The 22500-nt window shown below is 51.6% G+C and overlaps 1 protein-coding gene across 1 annotated transcript in view; it reads right to left on the minus strand.

Annotated features, from left to right (window-relative positions):
• Positions 1–14087, minus strand: part of ifnlr1 (interferon lambda receptor 1) — a 15395-nt gene extending 1308 nt beyond the window's left edge. Inside the window, exons 1-7 of the mRNA XM_030359726.1 lie at positions 12944–14087; positions 11252–11384; positions 7260–7432; positions 6304–6491; positions 5212–5353; positions 2157–2287; positions 1–1142 (exon numbers count right to left, since the gene is read on the minus strand). The exon at positions 1–1142 is cut by the window's left edge and continues 1308 nt beyond it. Coding sequence (XP_030215586.1) covers positions 216–1142; positions 2157–2287; positions 5212–5353; positions 6304–6491; positions 7260–7432; positions 11252–11384; positions 12944–12986 — 1737 coding nt within the window. The 5' untranslated portion in view covers positions 12987–14087 and the 3' untranslated portion in view covers positions 1–215. The remainder of the gene's footprint in view (positions 1143–2156; positions 2288–5211; positions 5354–6303; positions 6492–7259; positions 7433–11251; positions 11385–12943) is intronic.
• Between the last annotated feature and the right edge of the window lie 8413 nt (positions 14088–22500).

Below are 22500 nucleotides of genomic sequence, written 5' to 3' on the forward strand. Positions count from 1 at the left end.
CAACACATAGCAAAACACCGTCCATCATAGAGCTGTCATTTCTGACTCCACCTTCGGAGGGGGGGGGGTCGGGGCGCCACAGCGCCGCGGTGGTGGGGAGGCCCCACTGCAGGCAGGGCTGGGGCGGGCGGGGGCGGGGGCGGGCCCCTGTCAGGTCCGTCCTGTCCTGGGAGGATCCATCAGACCCGGTGGTCCGTCGGAGAGCTCCGTGGTCCTCACTCCTGGACCCGGACTATCCAGTCCCGGAGGGAGTCCTGCCCCCCCCCCTTCTCCTCCTCCTCCCCCCGCCCCTCAGGCCTGCTGCAGGGCAGGGCACCCCTCTGGTCACTGCAGGGGCTCTCCCCCACGGGGAACCAGTTCTGTTTGTACCCCGAGGCAGCGGAGTCCGGCTCTGGGGCCCACAGTGTGGGGGAGCCCCCGGAGTGCACCGAGAGCAGGGTGGGGGAGCCCCCAGAGTGCACCGAGAGCAGGGTGGGGGACCCCCCTGAGTGCACCGAGAGCAGGGTGGGGGATCCCCCGGAGTGCACCGAGAGCAGGGTGGGGGTGGTGGCGGCGCTCTGGTCGCAGCCCGAGCCCCAGTCCTCCGAGCCGCCCACGCTGAGGGACAGCAGCATGTGGGGGGGCCCCTGGGCCTTGTACCCCCCCTCACCCAGGAGCTTCTCCTGCTCCTCCTCCCCCCCGCCGGCGGGGGCCTGGAAGGCCCCCATGGACAGCACCAGCACCCCCTGCTGGTTCCTCAGAGCCTGGAGGACCAGCGGCCCGGGGGGGGCGTCGCCCGGACCGCTGGGGGGCGTGGCCTGGTGTCCCCCGGCGTCCCCGTTGGGGGTCCCCTCGGGCCGGTGGCGGGGGTCCTGGCCGGTCTCCCTGACGACCACCTGGGCGTAGCCCCCGGAGGACTGGGTGGGGGTCGACGGGCCCCGCCCCCCCGAGGAGGCGGAGCCGCCGCTGTGGTCCGCGGCCCCCAGGCCCCAGGCGTCGTCCTCACAGGGGTCCCCCTGGGGGGAGTACCCCCCCGGGGGGGTCGCGACCAGCCAGGGTGGGACCGGTCGGGGTGCACAGGGCCCGACCTCCGGGACGGAGCAGACCAGCACCAGGTCGGAGGGGGCCAGGAGTCTGGGCCAGGGGGGGGGGCCCCAGGACCCCTGTTGGGAACACAAACACACACACAGACACACACCACACACACACACAAAGACACACACAGACAGACACACACACACACACACACACACACACACACACACACACACACACACACACACACACACACACACACACACACACACACACACACAGACAGACAGACAGACAGACAGACAGACAGACAGACAGACAGACAGACAGACAGACAGACAGACAGACAGACAGACAGACAGACAGACAGACAGACAGACAGACAGACAGACAGACAGACAGACAGACAGACAGACAGACAGACAGACAGACAGACAGACAGACAGACAGACAGACAGACAGACAGACAGACACACACACACACACACACACACACACACACACACACACACACACACACACACACACACACAGATAGGCAGTGAGTGTGTAATCTGAGAATTCTGTTTCTAATCAATTAGTAATAACAAATAACTATGAATGTTGTGACCACCGTGAGTCATGATGGATCTGAAGGGAGGAGGTACACATGAAGCCGTCCCAAAGAGGGGACCTCTGGAAGGGGCGAGGGCCCAGCAGTGGGTTAGAAAGGTCCCTGTGGGGGCCCCCACTGGCCCCCCCACAGGGACCCCCACTGGGACCCCCACTGGCCCCCCCAAAGGGGCCCCCCGACAGGGACCCCCACTGCCCCCCCAGGGGTTCACTGGCCCCATGACCTCTGTCCTAGACACGCCCCTGAATGACATCATAACCAGGCTGGAAGCAGGAAGCATGCAAACAAAAATACACTCTTAACAGCTGAGCCCTGTTGCATTGTGGGTAAACCCCAGCTATGTCGGATTGCTTTCACTGAAAACAGACCAGAGGGCACGGGTTTCACACACACACACACACACACACACACACACACACACACACACACACACACACACACACACACACACACACACACACACACACACACACACACACACACACACACACACACACACACACACACAGGGGGCATTCCCAGGTCTTACCATGGAGGAAGGTAGGCGGGGTTTCTTCCGGGGGTGGGTGTAGAGGTAGACCAGGAGGGAGGTCAGGACCCCCGGGACCAGGACTAGACCCCCTGCCAGGAGGACCCAGGGCACCTCCGCCCATCGACCTCCTGGGGAGGGGAGAGGGGAGGGGAGAAGGGGGAGAGGGGGGGTGAGGAGGGAGAGAGAGTAGGAGAGAGAGAGGGGGAGAAGGGGGAGAGGGGGAGAAGGGGGGGAGAGGAGGGAGAGAGAGTAGGAGAGGGGGAGGGGGGGAAGAGGGAGGGGGGAGGGGAGGGGGGGGGCGTGGAGAGAGAGAGAGAGATTTAGCCACGTGAAACACACACGCTTGTCTTTCAGACGCCGGCCTAGAGGGGCGTGGCACCTCCGAGAACAGGTCTGGGCGGGGCCCCGGGCGATGGGAGGGGGACTTCCAGTAACCATGGAGACGGTGCGTAAGAGGCCCAGGGGAAACCACGCAGTTGTAAACAGAAGCGTTGGTTCTCCCATTGACCCCTAGTGTAGTAGAACCTGTTGGAGTCGCACTTATCGTATGTTGTACGTCCTGGCACTTAACAATGTAACTTATTATTGTGTAGCGTCTTATCCTAGCTACCTGTGTTGTAAACGGGGAATGGGTTGACCTACTCATTGTTGGTTCAATGAACATCCTTACTGGACCCACAGCGATATATTGTTGTTTCTCTTCTTCTGATTAATGTACTAATTGTAAGACGCTTTGGATGAAAGCGTATGCTAAACTCAGAGTTGTAGTTCCTTTGAACAAGACGACCGTTGAGAAGAAGACCCAACTCCTTCTCACACTGAACCGTGTTGTCAGTGTAATACAGAACCTTGTTCTGTATTACTGGAGTACTGGAGAATCCTTGAGTGTGAATGAAACGTGTCCTAATGAAACTGCCCCAGCATGAGAGACGCTGGGCGAACACAACAATGACTCCCCATGATGACCAATCATTTCAGGATTAATTGCTAAAGAATGACAGAAGAATCATCATGACTACCAACTCAATAGGTAGTATGCACAGGCTGCTGTTTCCATGACACCCGAGACACACGGTTGTTTATGACACACGGCCATGACTTTATTCAGAGGGCGGGGCCAGAGACATTCTTGGCAACTCATTTACAGTCACTCTGTCTCTTTTATAGTCCATGACACATTCTAGAACCATCCCAGTTATCATCTGTGACACACACACACACACACACACACACACACACACACACACACACACACACACACACACACACACACACACACACACACACACACACACACACACACACACACACACACACACACTGCAAAAAGAATGTTTTGTTCTTGCCAGCAGGGCAACAAAGGTGTTCATTGTCTCAACTATTTCTCTATCTCTCTATGAAATGTTAAGAAAGTGAAGTATATTAATGTCTCGGTCGTCAAGGATTTCTGAACACCTTCACATGATACTAATGTCTCTGCATGATTAATTCAACGTTTAATGTAATTAATCATGCTTATCTTCTGTCTGTCATTTGAAATTTTGTATTTTTGCAATAAAAAATACATTTAATGTTTGAGTGACCATTGAGGAGAACATCGACAGAGTCTATCGGGATGGCAGAGGTGAGGAAGGTCCTTCTGTAGAGATCCTTCTGTGTTAACTCAAGACAACTCAAAGACCCCCCCTTTGTACTGCATCCATCAGACCCTCACTCCTCAGAAACCCCCCCTTTACACTGCATCCATCAGACCCTCACTCCTCAAAGACCCCCCCTTTACACTGCATCCATCAGACCCTCACTCCTCAAATACCCCCCCTTTACACTGCATCCATCAGACCCTCGCTCCTCAAAGACCCCCCCTTTACACTGCATCCATCAGACCCTCGCTCCTCAGAGACCCCCCCTTTACACTGCATCCATCAGACCCTCACTCCTCAGAGACCCCCCCTTTACACTGCATCCATCAGACCCTCACTCCTCAAAGACCCCCCCTTTACACTGCATCCATCAGACCCTCACTCCTCAGAGACCCCCCCTTTACACTGCATCCATCAGACGCTCACTCCTCAGAGACCCCCCCTTTACACTGCATCCATCAGACCCTCACTCCTCAGAGACCCCCCCTTTACACTGCATCCATCAGACCCTCACTCCTCAGAGACCCCCCCTTTACACTGCATCCATCAGACCCTCACTCCTCAGAGACCCCCCCTTTACACTGCATCCATCAGACCCTCACTCCTCAAAGACCCCCCTTTACACTGCATCCATCAGACCCTCACTCCTCAAAGACCCCCCCTTTACACTGCATCCATCAGACCCTCACTCCTCAGAGACCCCCCTTTACACTGCATCCATCAGACCCTCACTCCTCAGAGACCCCCCCTTTACACTGCATCCATCAGACCCTCACTCCTCAGAGACCCCCCTTTACACTGCATCCATCAGACCCTCACTCCTCAAAGACCCCCCCTTTACACTGCATCCATCAGACCCTCACTCCTCAGAGACCCCCCCTTTACACTGCATCCATCAGACCCTCACTCCTCAGAGACCCCCCCTTTACACTGCATCCATCAGACCCTCACTCCTCAGAGACCCCCCTTTACACTGCATCCATCAGACCCTCACTCCTCAGAGACCCCCCTTTACACTGCATCCATCAGACCCTCACTCCTCAGAGACCCCCCCTTTACACTGCATCCATCAGACCCTCACTCCTGACATCAACATTCACTCTGCCTTCTTTCCACGGCTTCCTTATGCACTTATATTCTCCTGAACTCCATCGCTTAATTAATATATATATTATATCTATATCTATATATATATATCTGTTTTGTGTCAGAAGTGTGGATGTATATTTGTTTACAAAAAGACACCTGTGAAAGTATTATTATCAAAGAGTTGTTTGTGTTGTTGTGTTAACGTGGACATTGTTTTGATTAGAGTTCTTTGTGTTGTTTGTGTTTACTTGAACAGTATTATTATTGGTGTGTGTTGTTGGTGTTGTTGTGTTGATTGTGTTGTTGTTGTTGTTTGTGTTTACTTGGCATGATGACGCAGAAGGTCTCGGGGTCGCTGGGCGGCCGTCCGAACAGGAAGTTGGGTTTGTACACCACGTGGCCGCAGTACCGCGTGTCGTTGTTCTTCAGCTGCAGCACGTAGCGCCCCGTGAGGCTGTCGTTGACCTGGGGACGAGACGGTGGGGGTCAGGGTCAGGGCTCAGGGTCAGGGCTCAGGGGTCAGGGGTCAGAGGTCAGGGTCAGAGGTCAGGGGTCAGGGGTAAGGGGTCAGGGGTCAGGGTCAGGGGTAAGAGGTCAGGGGTCAGGGTCAGGGGTCAGAGGTCAGAGGTCAGGGGGTCGGACTCTGGAGCTGGCCTCGTATTGCCTCGTTATCTTGAGGACGACTGATGGTCTGATTGCTGATGGTCTGACCAATCAGAGCCTCTGAACCAGCCAATCACATGTGTAGGGTGTGATGTGTCTCAGGAGGCAGAGCGGGTCGGCTGGTAACCAGGAGGGTGCTAGTTCGATCCCCGGCTCCTCCTAGCTGAGTGTGGAGGTGTCCCTGAGCGAGACGCCTCACCCTGACTGCTCCTGACCAGCCGGCTGTCGCCCTGCGGGGCTGACTCCGCCGTCGGGGTTTGACTGTGTGCATGAATGGGTGAGTGTGTGTATGAATGGGTGAGTGTGTGCATGAATGGGTGAACGTGTGTATGATTGGGTGAGTGTGTGTATGAATGGGTGAGTGTGTGTATGAATGGGTGAGTGTGTGCATGAATGGGTGAGTGTGTGTATGAATGGGTGAGTGTGTGTATGAATGGGTGAGTGTGTGCATGAATGGGTGAGTGTGTGTATGAATGGGTGAGTGTGTGTATGAATGGGTGAGTGTGTGTATGAATGGGTGAGCGTGTGTATGAATGGGTGAGCGTGTGTATGAATGGGTGAGTGTGTGTATGAATGGGTGAGTGTGTGTATGAATGGATGAGTGTGTGTATGAATGGGTGAATGTGAGGCAGTGTTGTAAGGCGCTTTGAGCGGCCACTGGTTAGAACAGTGCGGTGTAAAGGCGGTCTGTTTGAAGAGGAACCTGAGAATAACCAGACTTCCGTCCCTGACATGTGGAGGGGGAGACCCACCAGGGCAGCCCAGTCGGGGTCGGTGACCGTCAGGGTGTACCCCACCACGGGGTCCGTTGTGCTGCGGGTCCGGCTGCCCTTCAGCAGGTCCTGGAGGGCCACGCCCCCGGGCCCCGGGGGAAGGGTCACGTTCAGGTGGAGGGAGGAGCCAGAGACCCTCAGGGACAGCAGGGGGGGCCCCAGAACCGCTGGGGGAGGGGGGGGGAGAGAGAGAGAGAGAGAGAGAGAGAGAGAGAGAGAGAGAGAGAGAGAGAGAGAGAGAGGGGGAGAGAGAGAGGGAGAGAGAGAGAGAGAGAGAGAGAGAGAGAGAGAGAGAGAGAGAGAGAGAGAGAGAGAGAGAGAGAGAGAGGGAGAGAGAGAGAGAGAGAGAGAGAGAGAGAGAGAAAGAGAGAGAGAGAGGTATAATAGAGAGTAAAAGAGAATGTTTGGGTGACATTGGAAGAGAGAGGGACAAACTGTTATTTCACAAGTTTATTTTTTTCTTTCAAACGCCATATAATATGTAGACCGCTTACTTTTTTGTGTATGAAAGCACGCCTTAATTAAACAACTGCAATGCATTTGGAAATGTCAACAGATGAGCACAACGCGCGCTTGAATCATAACCTATTGAAATTCACATGGGCCAACAGAAAAGGCCACGACAATAAATTCCACAAAATAACACGAGATGCTGAGGTTCTTCAGGCCAGATAGCTTATGACATTCAGATTAACACGAGTTTTATGTAAAATGTATGTTAACACAAAAGCGACGCCAAAGCCAACCAACGCCTTATCGCGCCGATGTGACCGGGCGCGACCCGAACCCGAGCATCATTTCTAAATATGTGTCCGAGCCCGGGTTTCCATGCTCTAGTCTGTAGGGGCGTGTCCGTGGGGGCTGTTTGGGGGCGTGTCTACGGGGGCTGTTTGGGGGCGTGTCATTGGGGGCGTGTCTGTGGGGGCGTGTCTTACTGTCGGCGACGGGGTTGAAGCGGACGCTCTTCTCCAGGAAGCGCCCGTTGGCGTACAGCAGGGCGTGGTACTCCACACCGGGCAGCGGGGGCGTGTCCGCCGTCAGGTCACATGACCGGCCGCTGATGTTCTGACAGCCGCTCTTGCGCAGCAGTGGCGCCCCGTCCACGGTGCTGAAACACAGACCGACCAATCAGCCGCTGTTTGGCACGGACGCCGTTTGAGTGTCGGACATGTTTGCAGTTCACTTCTGCTTCCCGACACGACGTCCAACCCTGTCCGTCTCCTCGTGGACGTATGAACCAGCGGGGGTTAGCAGTGGATCCCTCCCTGGGATTATCAATCACCAGGAGGAGAGACAAACCTTAAGGTCATCACCGTTCTGTTTTATCTCCTACGTTTAAACGTAGAGTTTGCCAGTATATTAGCGTCGGCTAAATGACAAAATGTTAACCTCTCGGGATCCAATATGCATGTCAGGCTGGAAGACCCTGCAAACCAAGCCTGCCTGGAGCTATCGCTATGTCAGTCCTTAATGTCTCTGAACTCAGCGTCAGTGGCTCTGAATACGAGTGTCTGCTCCTTAGGAACACAAGGGAGGATGGAGACAGAGTTTCTCGCCGTGTAGATTCATACTGCGTGGGGAGAGGCTGTTTGTAGCTTCACTCCTGCCCTCGTTGGCGGGTTGACCGACACTTCAAGGTTCAGACCTTGGACTCAAAGCTCACACCTCATACATCATAAATCAACTGTAATAAATATTACAACAGCAATTTAAATATTATCTAATTTCCCAAGAAGCTGATTAATAATTATTACTGTGAGCTTCGTTTGGTGGCCTTATCCCAAGCTATTTGCTTATCTTTTTTTCATTGAGCAGCTCTGAATTCAAGTATATAGTCACAGTGCACACATTCACAGCATGTGGAAATCTAGTGGAATTAGGAGGCAGTATTGTCATTTGAAGTTCATTAACAGTGCGTACATAATTTAAAAACTATTCATGTCAAATGCATAATAACCTAATAATGAATGCCTAATCCATGGTTTGGTTTTTAATGAGGAGCATCAGACAGGATGCTGAGGTGGTGACGTTAACTAGAAGGTTTGGAGGTCTGACATTCAGACGTCTTCATCCCCCAAACAGAAGGTCTGTGTTACGGACACTGTGGTATTCTGGGCCACTCCTGGACACCCTTACTAAAGACACCCCTTACTAAAGACACCCCTTACTAAAGACACCCCTTACTAAATACACCCCTTACTAATGACAGCCCTTACTAAAGACAGCCCTTACTAAAGACACCCCTTACTAAACCAGGACAGCCCTTACTAAAGACACCCCTTACTAAAGACAGCCCTTACTAAAGACACCCCTTACTAAACCAGGACAGCCCTTACTAAAGACAGCCCTTACTAAAGACAGCCCTTACTAAAGACAGCCCTTGCTGAAGACACCCCTTAGTGAAGACACCCCTTACTAAATACACCCCTTACTAATGACAGCCCTTACTAAAGACAGCCCTTACTAAAGACAGCCCTTACTAAAGACACCCCTTACTAAAGACACCCCTTACTAAATACACCCCTTACTAATGACAGCCCTTACTAAAGACAGCCCTTACTAAAGACACCCCTTACTAAACCAGGACAGCCCTTACTAAAGACACCCCTTACTAAAGACAGCCCTTACTAAAGACACCCCCTACTAAACCAGGACAGCCCTTACTAAAGATACCCCTTACTAATGACAGCCCTTACTAAAGACAGCCCTTACTAAAGACAGCCCTTACTAATGACAGCCCTTACTAAAGACACCCCTTACTAAACCAGGACAGCCCTTACTAAAGACAGACCTTACTAAAGACAGCCCTTACTAATGACAGCCCTTACTAAAGACACCCCTTACTAAATACACCCCTTACTAATGACAGCCCTTACTAAAGACAGCCCTTACTAAAGACAGCCCTTACTAAAGACAGCCCTTACTAATGACAGCCCTTACTAAAGACAGCCCTTACTAAACCAGGACAGCCCTTACTAAAGACAGCCCATACTAAATACACCCCTTACTAATGACATCCCTTACTAAAGACAGCCCTTACTAATGACACCCCTTACTAAAGACAGCCCTTACTAATGACAGCCATTACTAAAGACAGCCCTTACTAAAGACAGCCCTTACTAAAGACAGCCCTTACTAAAGACACCCCTTACTAAAGACACCCCTTGTTAAAGACACCCCTTACTAAAGACAGCCCTTACTAAAGACACCCCTTACTAAAGACAGCCCTTACTAAGGACACCCCTTACTAAAGACACCCCTTAGTAAAGACAGCCCTTACTAAAGACACCCCTTACTAAAGACACCCCTTAGTAAAGACACCCCTTACTAAAGACAGCCCTTACTAAGGACACCCCTTACTAAAGACACCCCTTACTAAAGACAGCCCTTATTAAAGACAGCCCTTACTAAAGACACCCCTTACTAAAGACAGCCCTTACTAAAGACAGCCCTTACTAAGGACACCCCTTATTAAAGACAGCCCTTATGAAAGCCTTGATGATTCAGAATTAGAAATGAAGGAATAGTTGGAACCCCTCAGTCTGTTCCCTCACTTTACTACCTCACCATACTACCTCAGTCTGCTCCCTCACTACGTCAGTCTGCTACCTAAGTCTGCTACCTCAGTCTGCTACCTCAGTCTGCTACCTCAGTCTGCTCCCTCACTACCTCAGTCCGCTACCTCAGTCCGCTACCTCAGTCCGCTACCACAGTCCGCTACCACAGTCTGATACCTCAGTCTGATACCACAGTCTGCTCCCTCAGTCTGCTACCTCAGTCTGCTACCACAGTCCGCTACCACAGTCCGCTACCACAGTCCGCTACCTCAGTCCGCTACCTCAGTCCGCTACCTCAGTCCGCTACCACAGTCCGCTACCTCAGTCCGCTACCACAGTCTGATACCTCAGTCTGATACCTCAGTCCGCTACCACAGTCTGATACCTCAGTCTGATACCTCAGTCCGCTACCACAGTCTGATACCTCAGTCTGATACCACAGTCCGCTACCTCAGTCCGCTACCTCAGTCCGCTACCTCAGTCCGCTACCACAGTCTGATACCTCAGTCTGATACCTCAGTCCGCTACCTCAGTCTGATACCTCAGTCTGATACCTCAGTCTGCTACCTCAGTCTGATACCTCAGTTTGATACCTCAGTCTGCTACCTCAGTCCGCTACCACAGTCCGCTACCTCAGTCCGCAACCTCAGTCCGATACCTCAGTCTGCTACCACAGTCCAATACCTCAGTCTGCTACCACAGTCTGCTACCACAGTCTGCTACCTCAGTCTGATACCTCAGTCTGCTACCTCAGTCTGCTACCTCAGTCTGATACCTTGCTAGCTCGCTATTTTAAACACGGATGTCGAGGACTGAAACACAGCGCGGAGCACGCCGGGAGAAGTCAATAGCACAGTGCGCAGGCACTTGACATTTGTCTGGGAAGACGCTGGGGATAATTACAGCAGCTGGCATTTCCACTCGCTCCCGTCGTCTGAGGATATTCAGCTAGACGTGGGAGAGGAGGACAGAACGCTCACTAGATCCTGAAGACAGACCCAAAGGTTCCCCTGTTCCATCACAACCACCACCACGGGAACGATGCTCAACCTTTAGAACCGGCTGCCACGGCCAATCACAACACAGGATGCTGGCCAAACAGGAACTCGGTATGCTACCCTAACACATAACTATGTGAACCTCAAAGGGTGATGGCAGGTGTTTGATCGAAGTCACAATAATCAATATGGCTTAAAATGTCTGAGGGAGTGTCTGAGAACTGAACAAGAAAGACTTCTATCTAAATCGAATATGACTTATTGCAAGTATTGCAAATGTTTTTATATTCAGTCGTGTAGGAGATCCCGGTGTAGTGGCGTGACGTAATTGGCCGAGGTACAGGTCGGGTGAAGACAGGGTGACGGGGTTACCTCCGGGTCATGACAGAGTAAAGCAGCCCTTCGTCCTCCTCCGTATGGTTCCAGTGCAGCACGTTGTAGAAGTTTCTAGAGACAAAGTAGGGCATCTTGTCACCGACGGCTGGGCTGCCGTCACCGCGGCAACCTGCAGGACGAGGAGTCACCAGCCATCAGCATTCAGAGCGTACGGCGTCTGTCTGAATCTATACGCTCCTATGCACACATGGTATAGAATATTTATACTCTGCCTACGGCCCTGGCATAGGGAAGCAGCCTCACTTCTCTTCCCCACAGATCCAACTTCCTCTACAGTGTGATCTTTAGCTCTTTGACAACACAACAACAGCCTGTTGTTTTGTTGTTTGTCCTCTCTGGCTACGTGGTTTGTGTTCGGGTGAACCTTAACCCCCCTTAACCTTAACCCCCCCATTTGCCATTTGTCTTCATCATTATTTCATCGTATTCCTTTGAACCAGTGCAGCACAGCCAAGACGTTCAGAATGTGTTCAGAACGGTTCGATCTCTGGGCCTCCTTGACCTTCAGCTGGCCCCTTCCCCTTAACCCTTGACCCCTTAACCCTCGACCCCTTCCCCCATAACCCTGGACCCTTTAACCCTGGACCCCTTCCCCTTACCCCTGGACCCCGTCCGCCAGGCCCCACCCCCGTCCCCATGGCCCCACCCCCTTACCTCCTGAGATAACTAATGTTATTTAAGACGTAAACAATCGTTCACGGAATACATGTACGTCACATCAATTAATGAACAACACATGCATGAAGATAAGCAGAAGCATCACGCTGTCTGGTCCACCTACTGCTCTGTCCATATATTAATATTTATATATATATATATATATATATATATATATATATATATATATATATATATATATATTTATATATATATATATGCATATGTATATATATATATATTAATTATATATATAGATATATATACCACAATGTATAGATTATATATATACCATGGATATATATATATACCATGTCTACATATTGTATATACCATGTAAATTTGACAATTATTCGCCGAAGGCGCAGTGAATAGTTCGGTCTCGGGGGCTATTCCCCACTATTCAAGGAGCCTGAGGTGAATAATTGTTTTAGTATATACTACACATGAACACTCCAAAAATCAACAAGATAACACTTTCTGCAGGGATTTATTTGTTTTAATAAGCGGTGTATCGGTTTTTATTAGCGTGACGAGATGACCGTCACGCGCGCTGAGAACAATATACCGAGTTTGAGATCTCAATCTTGGGATGTTGCCAAATATCCCGAGATAGCGAAGCAATCAAATCGCGCCATCTTAGGAGGTTCAAGTGTAGCATATTTACCTATATATGTATATATATATATATATATATATATATATATATATATATATATATGTATATACATATATATATTTATACAGCATGTATAAATAATGTCTATACCTTTATATATATATATATATATATATATATATATATATATATATTTATATATATATATATATATACAGCATGTATAAATAATGTATATACCATGTATATATACCATGCACAAATAATGTATATAGCATGTTTATATATATATATATATATATATATATATATATATATATATATATACATATATGTATATATGTATATCTCCGACCTCCTGCCTGTCCTAAAGAAGCAGTAAGCCGTCTCACCGTAGCACCACAGCACACAGAGGAGGCTCCTCAGGAACCTCATCCTCTCAGCGCTGGTCCCGGTCCAGACCCGGCGCCAGTCTCTGGTTCGGTGTGCTTCAGGAGGGGGAGGTGCTCCACGTTAAGTCCTCGTTAAGTCCTCGTTAAGTCCTCGTGGGTCTGCTGCTGGCTGTACACAGGTCCTCAGGGCAACAAACAGGTGTTCCATGGAGACGATCCAACCGCCGAGTGAGACGTACCCGGCCGACAGCTCCCTCACTCCTCAGCCCCGCCTCTCCCACACCTCGCCTCAGGTGAGCTGGCTCGGGGCGGGACCAGGTGAACTTTGGAACGTTTACCTGCTTGTTCCTGTTTCCCCTTTTTTGATCTCTCTCTCTCTCTCTCTCTCTCTCTCTCTCTCTCTCTCTCTCTCTCTCTCTCTCTCTCTCTCTCTCTCTCTCACTCTCTCTCTCTCTGTGTTTACCTTTATCTCACTCGCTCTAACTCTGGCTTCCTCTCTCTCCCCGTCAATCACGTTCTCTCTCTTTTTTTTCACTGCGCGTGTGTGTGTACGCCTCTCTCTCTCTTCCTCTTTCTGCGTGTCTCTCTCTCATCTGGAGTGTCTCTCTCTCTCACCTGGAGCGTGTCTCTCTCTCTCACCTGGAGTGTGTCTCTCTCTCACCTGGAGTGTCTCTCTCTCACCTGGATTGTGTGTCTCTGCGACGCCCACAACCTGTATAACTGGTTGGGGCTGATGGTGGGAAATGATTGTCATAATGAATGGCCAAAACATAGAAACCCAAAGAATGCAGGTTGTTTGTGACACACGCACACGCACACGCACACACACACACACACACAGTATCACAATAGTTTAAAAATAGAGCAACTTTTCTCTGGGTACTGCTGGCCATCTGTACTACAGTGCTCAACCAGTTACTACACATTCCACTGGAGGAAGTGTGTGTCTGTGTGCGTGTGCGACTGTGTGGTCACAATAATAACCTCCTCCTCCAGCAGGACGTCCAGACCTCAGTGACCTCCTGGTGCCACGGTGCAGCTCCTCCTACTCCTCATCTTTAGACTCCTCCTACTCCTCATCTGGAGGCTCCCACTACTCCTCATCTGGAGGCTCCTCCTCCTACTCCTCATCTGGAGGCTCCTCCTATTCCTCATCTGGAGGCTCCTCCTACTCCTCATCTGGAGGCTCCTCCTCCTACTCCTCATCTGGAGGCTCCTCCTTCTCCTCATCTGGAGGCTCCTCCTCCTACTCCTCATCTGGAGGCTCCTCCTCCTACTCCTCATCTGGAGGCTCCTCCTACTCCTCATCTGGAGGCTCCTCCTACTCCTGATGTGGAGGCTCCTCCAACTCCTCATCTGGAGGCTCCTCCCACTCCTCATCTGGAAGCTCCTCCTCCAGCTCCTCATCTGGAGGCTCCTCCCACTCCTTATCTGGAGGCTCCTCCTCCTACTCCTCATCTGGAGGCTCCCTACTGGCCAGTTCACAGGATATTCATTTCAAACGTTTTCTTTACGGTGCGTATGAATATTTATGGCCTATGTTGTGCATCCTGTGAGCTTCCATTCCAAGGAGGTGTTATGGGGGCTCCTCCGGACCACCGCTGAACAGGCTGTGGCTCTGGAGGCCAGCGGCCCTCAGACGGTTAATGTTCCGCATTCATACTGCGCTTTTCTAACATTCACAAATTCATGCACACATCCACACACCCCCGGCGGAGTCAGCCGCGCAGGACGACAGCCAGCTGGTCAGGAGCAGTCAGGCTGAGGCGTCTCGCTCAGGGACACCTCGGCGCTAGGAGGAGCTGGGGATCTAACTAACAACCTTCAGGTGACCAGCCAGCCCGCTCTACCTGCTGAGCCCCAATGCCGCGTGTCCTCAGTGACAAGCCACCCCCACCCTCACTGGCGGGTGAGGGTTGGGGTGAGGGAGTGAGGGTGGGGGTGACGGTGTGAGGGTGGGGGTGATGGTGTTGTGAGAGAGCGCTGGCAGCAGCACAGGACACGATGGAGTCGATCCAGGGAGCTGATGGGAGGGATCGCTCTGCCGGTCTCCTAGAGACCAATCTCGCATTTCAATAACCTTGTGTTCTCAGGGACTATTAACACAATGAATTAGTCAATATCGTGCAACGTTTATGATGTGTGTATTGCAGCGAGCCCTGTTCCCTCACCGCTGATGAGCTCAGAGCTGGTGTTTAAGGTCAGCTAGTTGATAAGCAGCAGCCACTGGACTAGCAGGCTAGGTTAACTAGCAATAGCGACCGGGCTACCAGGCTAGGCTAACTAGCAGACACGGTGGTAGCCTCCTGGGTGTAGCCTATCAGCATCGAGACGTCAGCGAGGGGGAGAGCCGGTAGGATTGATGGGAGACCACAATCTGAACTCTTTACCGTCCAATTGGAAACGCATAAGGCGATCTGGGAGTGATGTTATATTGTTGTATTATAAATCCGTTGAGCCGTCGCACTCTGAATCAGACGTGCGTTGTCAGGCGATGCTGCGTGACCGCGCTGTGTTTGAATAAACAGGAAGCCATCTAGGATCATCAACTAAACCAACCGCCGCCGTTACCCTGGGAACCGCCCCCCCCCCCCCCCCCCCCCCCATCTCATTATGGGATGGATCCTCATCTGCATGGTGAGGAACATGACGGGTCCTCTGAATTACTTTTGCCGGGCCGACGGGCCATCAGCGAGGAGGAGGATAAATCAGGGGGCGGAGTCTATCTGCGGCGCCGTGCCCCGTGACGGAGCGGGGGCGGCGGTTCTGAGCGGCGGGCATTGAATCGACGACCCTGCTGGGACACAACCCCCCCGTTATCCACTTAGGACCTGAAGGAGAGGGTCGGACCGGGGGGGCAATGTCCCGCCTGGGAGCACCAAAGTACCATCTTATCTAATCGCATCTTCTCTTGTATTAAATATACATTAACATTCAGGGCGTGTAGCAGACGCGTTGATCCAAAGAGACTCACAATAAGTGCATCTGTCAGAAGAAGAGAAACAACAATATATCGCTGTCCGTACAGTCAGGATGTTCATAGAACAGAGTGACAAACACTAACAATCACTAGGTTAACCCATTCCCCGTAAACAACAATGATAGCTAGGATTTGACGCTACACGATGCTAGGTACTATTCTTTAAGTGCCAGGACGTACAATAAGTGCGTACATTAAGTGCCAGAGGATACAACATACATTAAGTGTGTAAGTGGTTGTGGGGGTGAGGGGTAAGGGGGGATGCTATGCAGTCTAGGTGAACTCTGAAGTGAGTCTTGAATATTATATCATCTTAAATACACACAGGAATGACTTTAGGACTGGGCTTCCAGTTTAAGGGTCCCTGACTGACTGCTGCTCTTCTCTGATGCCGTTACGTTCACTGTGACGTTCACGGGACAGCGGTCAGAGCGCCCATTTGTTCCTCATAATTCACTACTACATAGCATGTGATAAAACTGCAAGAGGATCGGAAGCTTACTTTATTTTAGATATTTCTTCTTTCAAATGCATGAGTATTTCAGGGGCAACCCCATCACGGCCTTCCCAGATCTTCGCCGGGTGTTCCGCCTCATAAACTCACACTGCTACTCTTCATAAAAGCACCGGCATTGCGTTAGTCATCACTCTGCCTCTAGTGCTGCTTTAATCCTCGAGTCACAAAGGTCGGAGCAAAACAGATTCACTAAATAACTCTAAAACCAAACGGCCAACAGTTGTTACCGTCAGCAGAGCGTATAGCGCGATGCCTTTTAGCTTATTTTGTTTATTTTCTGAGACTAAACAGCGTTTATTCTGAGTCGGTTTGGTCGGTCTCAGTTGTTATTATATTCCTTAATCCCATGATGCTCTCAGCAAGGAGGAGTCGTTTTTGCCGTGGCGGAAGCTAAGGTGGGGAGGCAGTGCGCTTATGAATTATGGAAGATCGCAGCTCGCTTTCATCCAGAAACTAACGTGGCTTCGTGAGAATGTTCTTTTTTCCCTTTTCTCTGGCGATTCGCTGCCTGCAAAACGGGAGCAGTCTGACAGCTCCACAGATTGGACATCAGGTGCTGATGTTGCGTCAGTCTGTCGGCCAGATGGACTCATACACACACGAGTAGAATTGCCTGTGTAAGGACGTAGTACTACATTGAGACATAAACCTGTGTAGAAGTACTCTCAGACAGATACCTGTGTAGAAGGACGTTAATCGAATAAATGCCTGTGTAGTTGTAAAAAGAATTGATGTATGCATGTACTTAAGTATATATATAGTACTTATAGACAGATACCTACACCATAGTTCTGTAGTATACCTTATAGACAGATACCTGCATCTTAGTTCTGTATAAGTACTTATAGATACCTGCATAGTAGTATTTAGACAGATACCTTCTTAGTCCCAAAGTATAATGAATAGTAAACGTGGACAGATACCTGCTAGTACCTCTTACGGTGGGACACCCCCATCCATCTCAGTGTGACTCGCTCTCAGGAGAGGCAGATAAAAGCCGATCCGTATTCAGCAGCCTCCTCTCTCTGGTCCTCGTCCGTCTGCTGATGCTGGGGTTCTGAATCAGGGCCTCTGCTCCTCTGCTGTTGCTGTTGTTGTTGTTGGGATGGATTCACTCTGCTCTAAATAAACCGTCACAATACACCGATGTACCAATCCCGCTCCAGCGGACTGTTGATCAGCCCCTCATCAGGGGAAGTTGTTTCCTGAGTGTCCCCGAGGCCGCTGGGGGCAGACCGCAGGGCGGAGGGCTCTGGTCCCCTCCACTCCTCCCCGGGTTAGGTGTTAGGGCTATTATTGTGTTGAGGAACGTGAAGGACTGATTAACTTAATGGGTCTTAATCAGAGCGTCTCAACGAGCCCTTCACCCCCCCCCCCCCCCCCCCCCCCGGCGGGACGTGTCCACGTCCTCAGCAGACAGCAACACGTTGCTCCTCCAATCAGGGGTTTGGAGAGCGCTGAGCGTGGTGGACGGACGTCTTCGTCGTCACAAAGCGACACCTAAGGCAACCGAAAAACAACTTCACACAATCGACTTTTCGAATGATTTTTGTTTTCTCTTCTAACTAGTTTGATTAGGTGATTTGACAGACTTATTACAGGCCCGCGGCATCCTGACACTACATTACTATTCTGTTTCTGTCTTTTTTTTTATTGAATGGGGGGCGGCAGGAGCTCAGGAGGTAGAGCGGGTTGGCGGGTAACCGGAAGGCTGCTAGTTCGATCCCCGGCTCCTGTCGAGTTGTCCCTGAGCGAGATGCCTCACCCTGACTGCTCCTGATGAGCTGGCTGTCGCCCTGCTTGGTGGACTCCTCCGTCAGGCGTCGGTGGAATCCCCTGAGCGTAAATAAATGATGTAGAGAGAATCTAAGCAAGCACGACAAAAGATGCTTCTAAAACAAATGGCTCATTCCCTATCACTCTGAACCCTGAGCTCAGCGCGTCCCCTACCACCCCGCTGTCGTGGGCGCGGTTCTGGTTCTGGTTCCCGTTCACAACGGCGACTCACCCAGGAGTGACCAGAGTGTCCCTGGAAACAGTCTCCCTTTCACGGGTCTCACGCAGTCGCACAGAGCAGCACAGAGGGGCGTTGGGGGGTCCCAGAGGGGCGTTGGGGGTCCCAGAGCAGCACAGAGGGGCATGGTGTTCACAGAGTGCGTGTTGGGGGGAGGTGGGTCACTGACCAGGTCTGTGCCCACCGCGACCGTAATGTAAGAGAGAAGCTGGAATGAGAGACTTGTTTGACCCTCGTCCGGAAGGCAGCGTCATCAATACATGGCAGGGTGGCTCCTCGCCGATATGAGGACCTGATAGAGGACCGGGCCCGCGGACCGAGCGAATCTGAGGCGGAGAAGATGAGACGATAGACAACAGAGCAGACGGCCGCGGTACGGCTGAGGCCGGACCAGACCTTGGCCGAGCTGCCAAGCCAACACCAGTCCTCTTTAACGTGGAGTCACTTAGCAGAGGCTGGGCTCCAAAGTGCCTTACTGGTCTCCCAGCTGGGATTAATAAAGTTCATCGCAAGCTTTAACAATCAAAGCGTCCAATCGAAAGTGGAGCAAGGATGAATTAAAGTCCAGAGTGCTGCACGGCCAAGCCTTAAAAACTAAAACAACGTGAAGAAGAGCAGAGGAGGGGCAGAGGAGGAGGAAACGAGGTTACCTGACATGTGGGCACTGGTAGAAGGCCTTAGGAGACGCCGCCTGGCCGTCACCATGCCAACAGACGTCTCCATGCCAACGGACGTCTCCATGAGCGGGTTCGACTATCAGTCCCCGTCAGGATTTATGAGGCCGACGAGGCGGCGCGATAAACAGCTCCGTACTCTGGATGGTAGCCACGGTGACGGGAGGCGGGGGAGACACCTCGGATCCAAGCGGGTTCTTGACAGACCTGGTTTCTTACGGGCCACCTTTTGTCGCGTCGTTTCACTGTCCTTTTTGCCTCTAGTGTTTTTATTTGTTGCCTTTTCTGAGGATTTATTTGGCCAGCAGCGGGTCCTTGTACTAGTGTTACGCAGCCTCTGCTGTTTCTGGTTTGCTGCCATCAGGAGGGAGACTTTACAGCCCTGAGCCCGAGAGCTACCAGACTCTCACACACTCCTCAGCCTGTCTCTTTAGATGAAGGTCGTCTTTGAAACTTTCTCAACTCGCAGCAGATTTAAAACCTCAGCACAATATGCAAGTAATCCATTGTCTTGTGAGCAAGGTCTGGGTGCGTTTCCAAGGCCTTTCTCTGCCGCAGCTTTCATACCTGAAGGAGCTTTATTGTGATAAAGATTCCTTTCTAAAGCAATCCTCGGTGAAGGCCCCACCGGAGACAAAGCAGGGCTTTGATGCTCTGGATAGAAACTAAGGACACAGTATATTCCTGTAGTCTCTCTCCCCTCGTGAACATCATTCGTCAAACATCAGTGGAAACGTTCCGCACCTCTCGTGGAACACCACCACGTCCTCTGATCCAACGCTACAAAACACACTTCAGAAGACAAACTCCTTTCTAGTGTTTGTCTTTACAACTTTGAAGATTGATTTCTCTCTCTCTCTCTTGATTGACCAGTATAAACCTGTATCAACCAGAATCAACCAGTATCAACCACTACATCATTTCTCATGTAAAACAAGTTGTTTAATGGTTGGATTAGCCGTTTAACTATCTGCTTGTTGTATACCAGATCCGTCTTTATCTTTTATCTATAATTGTGTTGTTCAACTATAGAGCTGTACATATCTGTCTTTACCTTTTGTTTCTACCTGTACAGATGCATAGACCTGTACAGGTCTGCTATTACCGTTTGTTTAAACCTCTACAGGTCTATAGACCTATACAGATCCGTCTTTGCCTTCTGTTTAGGCCTTTACAGATCTATAGAGCTGTACAGATCAGTCTTTACCTTCCTTTGAGACCGGTACAGATCTATAGACCTGTACAGATCTGTCTTTACCTTCTGTTTAGACCTATACAGATGTATAGACCTGTACAGATCTGTCTTTACCTTCCTTTTAGACCGGTACAGATCTATAGACCTGTACAGATCTGTCATGACCTTCTGTTAAACTGTTGTTTTTCCTGTAGACCTGAGTGCTGCGGAACAATCTCTGGATAGATCTGTCCGTCTGTCTGCCTCACTGCCTACACGCCCGTCCTGTTTTCTGCCAACCTGCTAGGAGACATCCTGTCTCTTATAAAATAAACTCCCAGCATGCACCTGGCTGGGCTCTAGAAGCCCATCAGAGCTGCGTCGCGGTCGGCCGGTCACACGGCTGCCAGGGGAGCTCATGCGCTGCGAACGGCCACATTAAAGCGGGGGAACGACACAGATAAATCATAGGTCTGGTGATTCTGTGACGACGACGGCCATAAAGGCTCATTAAAGCACCAAGAGGTGGAGGAGGAAGGGCTGCTCTTCATTATCATCAACAAACTGAGGCTCTGCTGGGCTCCACGCTAACGGCCTGCTAGCCAATCACCTCCCATCTCCTCCCCCACTGCAGGGCAACTGATGCAACAGCGGCAGAGAGAGGAAGTACAGAGATGCCCGGCGCAGGTTAGAATAGGAAGCAGACCCCCCCCCGCCCCCCCCCAGGCGAGACGTGCCCTTTTCGTCGGTTAATGAGAAATGATTTCCAGCGCCGCGTTCCGGATGGGCTGCGTGTCTGAGCACCGTCGCCGCAAAGTCGTTAGCGTTGCCGCGGCAACGCTATTCAAATCCATCTGTTAGCCGCCGCTCGTTCTCATTTCTCGTTTAGCCGCCGCCGCTGAACAAAGGGCAGCGGGTCAAACACAGAGCTATGAGGAACAACCGTCTTGTTCATGATGCCGCCGCCGTGGAAACAACAGCAGCTCCTGCTGTCGTTGGGGGCCGGTGGCTAGCTGCGTGCTAGCTGCGTGCTAGCTGCCTGCTAGATGCCCTAGCACACAACGCTTCTGACCTGGATTATTCTGTGGTGCAGTACCCCCCCTGTTACTACCCTCCGACACCTCTCTTTCTCCCCCCACCCTGACTCACCCATACCCTTGACTCCCTGTCGCCCCCCCCTCGACCCCCCCCCCCCCCACCACACACACACACCCTCCATCCCCTAAATCATCCAAACCTCTTCACTCCCATAACTCCCAGCAAAAGTACCCCCCACACACACACACCCATATCTCCCAGCACCCTTACACCTGACCTGAAATTGTGATGGTGACTCAATTGCAACATTAATATTATATTATACTGATATTATGATATTAGCGCGGCTGTTTGTTGACGTGTAAACGTCTCCACTCTTCATTCCCTTCCTCTGATCAGACGTGTCTCTGCGCCGTCGGCCGTTGGTTTAGCGTGGCGGTAACGCTCTCTCCCTCTGGCCGTTGGTTTAGCGTGGCGGTAACGCTCTCTCCCTCTGGCCGTCGGCCGTTGGTTTAGCGTGGCGGTAACACTCTCTCCCTCTGGCCGTCGGCCGTTGGTTTAGCGTGGCGGTAACGCTCTCTCCCTCTGGCCGTCGGCCGTTGGTTTAGCGTGGCGGTAACGCTCTCTCCCTCTGGCCGTTGGTTTAGCGTGGCGGTAACACTCTCTCCCTCTGGCCGTCGGCCGTTGGTTTAGCGTGGCGGTAACGCTCTCTCCCTCTGGCCGTTGGTTTAGCGTGGCGGTAACGCTCTCTCCCTCTGGCCGTTGGTTTAGCGTGGCGGTAACGCTCTCTCCCTCTGGCCGTTGGTTTAGCGTGGCGGTAACGCTCTCTCCCTCTGGCCGTTGGTTTAGCGTGGCGGTAACGCTCTCTCCCTCTGGCCGTCGGCCGTTGGTTTAGCGTGGCGGTAACGCTCTCTCCCTCTGGCCGTTGGTTTAGCGTGGCGGTAACGCTCTCTCCCTCTGGCCGTTGGTTTAGCGTGGCGGTAACGCTCTCTCCCTCTGGCCGTCGGCCGTTGGTTTAGCGTGGCGGTAACGCTCTCTCCCTCTGGCCGTTGGTTTAGCGTGGCGGTAACACTCTCTCCCTCTGGCCGTCGGCCGTTGCTTTAGCGTGGCGGTAACGCTCTCTCCCTCTGGCCGTTGGTTTAGCGTGGCGGTAACGCTCT

Source organism: Gadus morhua, chromosome 6, assembly GCF_902167405.1.
Source record: "Gadus morhua chromosome 6, gadMor3.0, whole genome shotgun sequence".
Classification (NCBI taxonomy): domain Eukaryota; kingdom Metazoa; phylum Chordata; class Actinopteri; order Gadiformes; family Gadidae; genus Gadus; species Gadus morhua.